This window comes from Aphanomyces astaci (assembly GCF_000520075.1).
Source record: "Aphanomyces astaci strain APO3 unplaced genomic scaffold supercont1.100, whole genome shotgun sequence".
NCBI classification, from domain to species: Eukaryota; Oomycota; class Saprolegniomycetes; order Saprolegniales; family Verrucalvaceae; genus Aphanomyces; species Aphanomyces astaci.
The window spans coordinates 114071-122815 of record NW_009798363.1 but is presented as its reverse complement, the minus strand read 5'-3'; the positions used below and the strand labels follow the sequence as shown (position 1 = coordinate 122815).

The 8745-nt window shown below is 46.7% G+C and overlaps 1 protein-coding gene and 1 non-coding gene across 2 annotated transcripts; both read left to right on the top strand.

Annotated features, from left to right (window-relative positions):
- Positions 1-5017: 5017 nt before the first annotated feature.
- On the top strand, positions 5018-5082 carry H257_17206. Its single transcript has one exon. It is a non-coding gene; the product is annotated as a tRNA-Val (tRNA).
- A 1498-nt stretch (positions 5083-6580) lies between these two features.
- H257_17205 (hypothetical protein) lies at positions 6581-7622 on the top strand (the record flags this gene model as incomplete). Its single annotated transcript, XM_009845906.1, has 3 exons — positions 6581-6598; positions 6665-6853; positions 7341-7622. 3 exons carry the CDS (start codon positions 6581-6583, stop codon positions 7620-7622), a joined length of 489 nt encoding a protein of 162 aa, XP_009844208.1.
- Between the last annotated feature and the right edge of the window lie 1123 nt (positions 7623-8745).

Genomic DNA, 8745 nt, shown 5'->3' with positions numbered 1-8745 from the left:
AACTTCGTCTCCGAACTGGCCACGACGATGTATGCCACGCTAGGCATCAACAAGCTGGCGTCTGCAGCCTACCACCCTCAAGGACAAGGTCTAGTCGAACGGTTCAACCATACGATCATTCAGATGCTCAAGATCTATGTAAATGACCATCAGACGGACTGGGACACCTATCTACCGCGTCTGCTCTTTGCGTATCGCACGTCGCACTACAAAACTCTTGGAGACTCCCCCTACTTTTGCCTCTTTGGACGGGACCCCACGCTGCCGTTGGACTTGGCGTTTATGAACGCCGAGCCTCCTGGAAGTCCAACGACTTGCCCCAATAAAAGCGTCGTCTGGCCGCGTCTTGGAAAGAGACACGAAACTTCGTGGAACACTGATCAACGGTCAAAACAAGAGTGCAAGAACCAAGGCTAACCAAAAACCCATCGAGTTTGGCGAACAGACAGCCGTCTGGGTCTACAAATACTTCGCCAAGTCGACTCGACCAGACGATCATCGGACGACTAAGCTAGCCACGCATTGACATGGACCCTTCCGAGTCGAACGCAAAATGGGACCAAACACGTACAAGATCGACATACCATCACACCCCGACAAGATGGTAACTGTGAACGTCGACCGACTCAAGCCATTTCGGGGCTACTATTCACGCCCGTTCGACGACGAGATCCCCGAAGCTGACGAAGCTTCCGACGAATTGCCGATCGACTGCCTACCCTCGTCCAGCTTCGTGGAACGAGTGTCTTTTCCAGACGACGACGTCGCCGATTTTCCGGGTAGTCGACCTGTGACGTCTACCTAACTCCCGCGAAAAGGAGTACTTGGTCGAACATGCCGACGGTATTAAGTACTGGATGGCCGACTCCAAACTGGCCGCATACCGATCTTTTGTGGACGACTTCGAAACATCTCGACGAATGGACATGGGATTGCCACCACTTCGGCGTTCGAAACGGTACAAAGACCTCGACGTGGAACCCCAAACGCTGGTTCAGTTCTAAACTACCTCGACAACAACGACGACCGCTCCTTCTTCCCGACTGCCCCTGACGTAGTAACCATGATGCGTACGTTGAGACCCCGTTTTTATCACACACTAAATAACGAAATACACACAAACTTTCACGAAAACCTCATAGAAAACACATGGGCTTCCAGCACCAGTATTCGTTGGGGATGATCCCAAGGGAGTATAATCATGTGTTTGTTTACTATACTGGCGTGTCATCAGGTACCCGTATGGTCAGTCACACGCATGGCTAATTGAGTTTTGGGTTGGGACGCCGTGACAGAGTACTCTGAGTAACTGTACTGCTAAGTTCAAAGTATATAGTACTACTATGGACTACTAGTACTACTAGAATTAATGTGCACTGAATTGTCAGAGTAATTTACAGTTAACACGAATCGACGCCAGCACCAAGCACTACATTGACGACCACCACACTCGTCAATGTAGTGGCTGGTGGTTGGTGCTGACATGGCGGTGGCATCTGCCGTCGTTGAGTATTCCTTCCTCAACGACGGCAGACGCCACCGCCATGTTAGCACCAACCACCATGCAGCCCCGCACACGAATGAACCACGCAAGGATGTCGACGCAGCACCTGCCACACCACTGCGCATGTACCATGCATGTCCAACCACTTCAGAATTATACGAATAATCCCGCACTTACAAGGCAACAGTGGAGAATCACATGCAAGGTACTACGTAGTAGTTTTAGAACGACAGTGATGACAAGATTACATGCAGTGAAATGAGCGAGTCTTCGTAGTACTCTTGCATCATTTAACTCATGTGTGTATAGCAAACACCTTCACAACGCAATTACCTATAGTGTACAGTATGCACCAACTCAAGGTTGGATCCTTGCGACCACAGCGATCGACTTTGACTACATTACATACAACACAAAGATCGCCTTGAGGCGCTATCACCAAGTAACCTCTTGTCGGTACCGTCGAGCTCACGTCTCACGCCGCCACTGTGTAGTCTCTTGCCTCCGACCCCCGCACACGCAGCCGCCCCATCGAACTTGAGGAAATAATGAAATGAGATGTAAGGACTGGCGGGCTTTCCACATACACCCTGATTGGACAAAAAAGCACACATGGACTGGCCAGATTCTACATTACTGCAAGTTCAAGTACAAAAAAGTACGATTGATTTCGGGATTTGAACCCGGGGCATTAGCAACGCCGCCACATATCTCAACCACGACACTGTTGGAGCTGATATACTGTACTGTATCTGTTTGAACTTTACAGTATATTAGTGCGAATTATAACACTGTGAGCACGACACCGTTGTTTGTTCCATTGGTGTCGACTCGCAAAGCAACTAAGCCATGGATTGCACTACCGGTAATGATAGTACTAGTATTGTACTACTATGACAGTTCGGTTGTAGATAGATGTGCCTCACGTGTAGTGGTACAGGTTGCTTAGTGCAATGTGGGTTTACGTGCTGGTACAGTACACTGTATTCGCATGGATGTGTGTGCATTGGGGGTTTGGGTGCATACCGAAGCTATTTCTAAAGTACGGTGGTTAGATGTAGGGCATTATGGATAGCCTCGAAGCTAGTGTACACCTAGAACTACTCGTCGTAGGGTATACACTTTTGTTGCCGTTGAAGGCATGCTGTGGCACTGGTACTAGAGTCGGCACAGCGTGTGTTAGCTAGAGTTTACATGCATTGTAGGCATGGCTGGGTACATACTAATATACATGTGAAATACTAGTACACTACAATGATGTTCGTGTTGCTGAGATGTTCTACTGGTACCGTATGTAGCAAACTCACGAATGTGGTGATAAGGCAACTACATGATGGGCCATAATCCCGACATCGCTACTCGTCTGAAGCCAATATTATGGTGTGCATGCACCGTATAACTTGCTGCTGGCTTTTATTTTTGGCAGTAATAGTGAATCCCCCACCCCCCTTGCTGCTAGCTGCGGTCAAACACACAGTTTACTCCGTGCTAATCATGCAAGCTAACTTCTGAGGGGGGCATTGAAGCTAAGGGGGAACATAGTACAGTAGTTGTGGGGGAGCATAGTAGCTGAGGGTGTGAATAGTGATTATACTATGTACGTAATACCCTGGACGATCTCTCTGGCTTTGATTAGTGACAGTAATAGTGAATCCCCCATCCCCCCTGCTGCCCCCTCAACTACTGTACTATGGTCCCCCTTATCTTCAATGCCCCCCTCAGAAGTTATTTAGCTATGCAAGTTATATAGCTTGTATAGCTATATAACTTCTGAGTAGCTGAGGGGGAGCATAGTACAGTAGTTGAGGGGGAGCATAGTAGCTGAGGGGAAGCATAGTAGCTGAGGGTGTGAATAGTGATTATACTATGTACGTAATACCCTGGACGATCTCTCTGGCTTTGATTAGTGACAGTAATAGTGAATCCCCCATCCCCCCTGCTGCCCCCTCAACTACTGTACTATGGTCCCCCTTATCTTCAATGCCCCCCTCAGAAGTTATTTAGCTATGCAAGTTATATAGCTTGTATAGCTATATAACTTCTGAGTAGCTGAGGGGGAGCATAGTACAGTAGTTGAGGGGGAGCGTAGTAGCTGAGGGGAAGCATAGTAGCTGAGGGTGTGAATAGTGATTATACTATGTACGTAATACCCTGGACGATCTCTCTGGCTTTGATTAGTGACAGTAATAGTGAATCCCCCATCCCCCCTGCTGCCCCCTCAACTACTGTACTATGGTCCTCCTCAGCTTCAATGCCCCCCTCAGAAGTTATATAGCTATGCAAGTTATATAGCTATGCAAGTTATATAGCTATGCAAGTTATATAGCTTGCATAGCTATATAACTTCTGAGTAGCTGAGGGGAAGCATAGTAGCTGAGGGTGTGACTAGTGATTATACGTAATACCCTGGACGATCTCAGTCACCAGCAAGTGAACGACTCCACCTCATACATCTAAACCCCCACGGTGTGTGAAGCGACTTGGTGACAAGGTCTACTTAATCTGCAACTTCGGTACTTTTTAACTATATCTTACTGCTGTACACAGTCACAGACATCAATGGGTCCAAGTAGGAACAGTTTTTTGCTGCTACAGTACTAGGTATTGTAGAGGGCTGCCACGTTGGCGAAGTTAAGATTGCTGCTTGATGTGTGGTGCGGGTAGCAAAAGGAGTTTGATTTCAAGAAAAAAAGAAATTCTACGAAGGGGTTCGAACCACCGACCTTTGCCACTCCAAGCATACACAGCTTCTACCAATGAGCTAATTGTGCCATGGCAGAAGGCAACGAATATATCAAATAAAGCATTTCATGAGTTCATTTATTTAGCGCTTTTCAGTTAAACATCTGATTAAACAGTTGTATGTGATCAAGGTGTAAATAAATTGGTTTTTATCGAGAAAATATGGACCCATTCACTGTTGTAAACTCACTGCAACAGGACCTTGACGACAGTACTGCGCCAACGCTCCATGCCAGGCAACACCATGCCCAGACTGACATGGTGTTGCCTGGCATGGAGCGTGGCGCACAGAATCTGGTGAGCCGAATTTGTCGGGGAAATACTGAAGGCAACGCGTTTCTTTTGCGTGGAGACCGCAACATACGAAACTAAGTAGACTATGTCTAGCCTTTGATTTGAATACATTTTCGCTATTTGTCACTGTTGTGGACACTAAAATACATACTGGAAGTTTCCTGCACACCTTAATTTGAATACATGTTTGTATGTTCATTACTGTTACGGTCACTAAAGTTAAGCTACACGATAATCACATTTAATTCCTATTGGTTAGACATGTTCGACTTAAGCCAATCAAAATACATTCCTATTTTCAGCTCTTTACTTATCGTATTCTAATTTTGGCCAATGTCAGCACTCTATGTAACGGAACATTCGTATCATTGGATGTTTATCAAATATTGTCAGAACTATCGTCCAATGACACGCGTCTATTTCCCTAAAAATTATCGGATACGGTAGCACTAATTCTTCCTTGTTTATCAAGTAAGAGTATAGCTCAAATGGGTAGAGCGTTGGGGTTACACCCCAAAGGTTGCGGATTCAAATCCCGCACAGGGTATTAATTTGGGGAATAATGGGGTCAATAGAATGAGCACCGCTAAAACTGCGAAAGAGACCATGGTGTAAATATTATGTTGTGCAACGTTACTTCGCATTCTGGGATGGGTACCTTCGGGAAGCCATAATTCCGGTGGATGAAATGTCCACTGTCCAACAGTTGAAGCACTCACCACCCAAATCCCAGGGAGAAGGAACAGCACAGCAGCTCATTCGGCGAATAATTCTTTTTTAATCTTTTTTACTTTGTGACAAGCGACAGTAGTACTAGTAGTACTACTTGAAAATTGTGACAATCCACAGTATCATGTGGCGACTTTAACATAATGACGAATTGATGACAGCATGATTGCTGTATCACTGACGTTATATTTTTCCCAAGGGATCGATCCCAATTTGTCTGCAAGCTGGAAATGGATGGTTCAGATGTTTTCTATTTCCGTCCTAACTGTTCAAGAGTTTTGGTGTGGATTAGGAATTTTTTGTGTGGAATTCGGTGAATTGTGTGTTGTGCTCGGCGAAGTTTGTGTGGAATTCGGGATTTTTATTGTGTTATTGGGTCGTGTGTGTTTTTCGTTAAAATTTGTGATATTTTCGGTCGTTTCTGTGTGTACTTCGTTATTTAGTGTGTGACAAAAAAGGTCCTCTGCGTACGTTGGAAAATGCCCTACCCAGAGAACCACAAATCGACGATCTTACCAACGGGCCGAAGTCAACTCATGGTCGCCGCTGATTGGCTGCCTGACTGAGTGATGGATGGAGACTACAGTCAGTTACCGTCTGAAGACTGTTGTCCGACGAACTATTCTGACCGACTATTTCCTTGTTTTCCGACCTATTTCGTCCAATCATCTGCCCCGTCTGCGATAATATGTCCGTCCAGTCTGAGACTACCAGCACCTGGTCCCGGGTTCCGTCGTACATTTTGTCGTGGCCTCGTCGTACCGTGCTCCATAACCACTCATTTTCACGCGACCTCCTTCCGGCTCCTCCATCTGCACCACTATCCTCGGCTTTGTCGGTTGTCAGCGCCAGCATCACTACTTTTGTGGCGACGAAAATCGACTACGTGCAAATTGGACCTTTTACCCATTTTGACCTACCCAACTCCGTCGATTCATTTCTAATTCGACGAGAGGGTCGAATCTTCGCCGCGGGACTTGTGACGGAGCTGGAGCAGGGGCTTGTACTACTTTACCACATCGTGGTAATGCCATCGCAAAGGTATATTATTCGACGGGCCGACTACCTTCGAATTTGACCGTCTTGCCTTTTATTCTACAGGACCTTTCCCCAAAGGTCGTCAGCTTTAGCTAGCTTTTAGATAGTTCACTTTTACATTAGCCTAACATTGGATCTACTCCTTTCTTGCTGTATTCTTCTTGGCCAAGCGGAGAGTATCCGGTCCTGAAGTCCGAACCTCCAGACCTACGTAACTTTTGTGCGTCTAACCCCTACGACCGTCACACAACATTACAGCATACACGTAGCTCTATGAAGAGGCCCCGTCGAGTCTGTTAGCAGCGACACTTGGTGAACAGTCTTCACTGAAGACTTTTCACGAAGTTCGCTACGAAGACGGGCCCGCCGGCCTTGTACTACAAATACGCCGACGACTTAAACCACGACGATGCACAGGACGCGGAAGAAAGGTGGTATGTCGTGCTTCGTGCGTTGGACTCCCACTGGATCGAGTGCGAGAACGTGTATCACTTGTACCGGGCATTCCTCACAGGCTTCATCTGCGACACAGAACGCCTGTGTCAGGTCTAGCTACCAAGGATAATTGTTGATTCTGTATTTTGAAGGCAGCAACCGCGTGCTGCCCGAGTACTGCGCTTACAGTCAGTACCACCGAATCCTGCCGATTGGTGCTGCAAGGAAGTTGTTGGCCAGCACAACTACCCCCTCACGAAGGTGGCGGCTGAACCAAAAGCGACCTGTGAGGACAAAGTCGATTGTCCTCACAATTGGCCCATTCTGATGATTGTTAATCAAGTTTTGCAGTATCTTTAATTAGGTTTTACAGGTATACTTCCGGTTTTGGCAGACACAGCTGAGGGTGATGATAAATATGAGTTGCGAAACCTCTCTAATAGTACTACATATTTCCATTTCAATAGAACGACCAAGTTAGTAGAGTGATTTTGCTAAGTTGAAATTACCTGTGAAAATTCTGGAGTACTCGAGAAGGATCTAGAAATGAAAATCCTGTGTGAAATCATTTTGCTACATCAAAATTTGTTGTGAAAAGTGCATGCCTGGCATGGACGAGTCGATTGTACTCGTGTCGGCCATGGCACTACTGCTAGAAGAGTCCCAAGAGCATACACGAGCTATACACATACCTCGCGGCCGGTTCAACCTCATGGCACAAAGCTATTCAACGTGCGCCTTCCACTTTCGCTTTAAGAAAAACGAGATTCAGCAATTGAAAGTGCTGCTGGAGATTCCCGACCCGATAATCACGCCCCAGCGCTTCAACGCGAGCGCCGAAGAAGCCTTATGCATCCTGTTAAATCGCTTTACGTGTTGAATCGCTTGACGTGCGATTCAACAGAATGCAGAGGGCTTCTTTGGCGCCGAGCAGCTGCTTGTGCTCATCGTACTCCTCATCTGTTCCAGACGCACGAAGGGCAGCAAGGGTTTGTACTTGAAAAGCAGACATTAAGTCGTCATAGCGTTTTCGTGCTCTGTAGACCATTATGGCTTGGTCATAGCGACCAGGTACTGTACATGTACTACACATGCTGCGTCTGTGGGGTCTAGCTGTCGGTATCGATAGTTTTCCAGTCGACATCCGACTCCACTAGTACGAAGAGCTCTCTGTTGTGTCGACGAGTCTAGTAACACTAATTGACCACGTACAACTGGACCTATCACGCTAGAGATGCTCTGTGATCTCTGTTGCTTCGAACGGCCTAACATGAATGACTTCCTTAAGAAGCTCGACGTCGGGGCACCCCTTAAAGCGGAATGCTGTCTTACGCTTCAGCACGGACTCGGACTTTTGTTCTCTACCACTTCGTTGTCGTCCATACCCCAAGAATGTCACAATGAAATTTCAGTTCTCTGTGAGGTGTTATGACAGTGATTTTTCTCGAACAAATTTGCCTGTGGATGGCACCTATTTGTTCACAGTGATTTTTCCACAAAGAATTATACATAGAGAATTATATACAGCAAAATCACTCTAGTTTCTTGGGCTTTTCAAATGTATCCTCCTGTTTTCCTCAACGCTGACCTCAAGAAGCGGCTTTAACTCGCACATGATTCACAGCTCGGACTGACTAATTAAGGTAATTAATTACATTCATTTCCGGCAATACAAACACCAAGTAAAAGTACTCTCGTTGAACAGGCCTCATCCGGGTAGCAGCACGGCCTACGGCCTACCTGCCGCTTTTCCCGACGAGAGGAATCGATTGGACATTCGGTGAAGTGCACGATTGGGGCTCACTCCTCGCCAAGGCACCGCCTGCACAAATTTATACACACGACCTCCGCTACGCTGCGGTGCGCGCAATTTTGTGGGCGGATGCTCTGTCGTCGCTCACAACTGTAAGGCTTAGTCGATGTTGGAAAAAAAAATTAAACATGGGACTCGAACCCTCAACGTGCGGGTTCCAAGCCCAATACTGAATCCACTCGCCTAAATC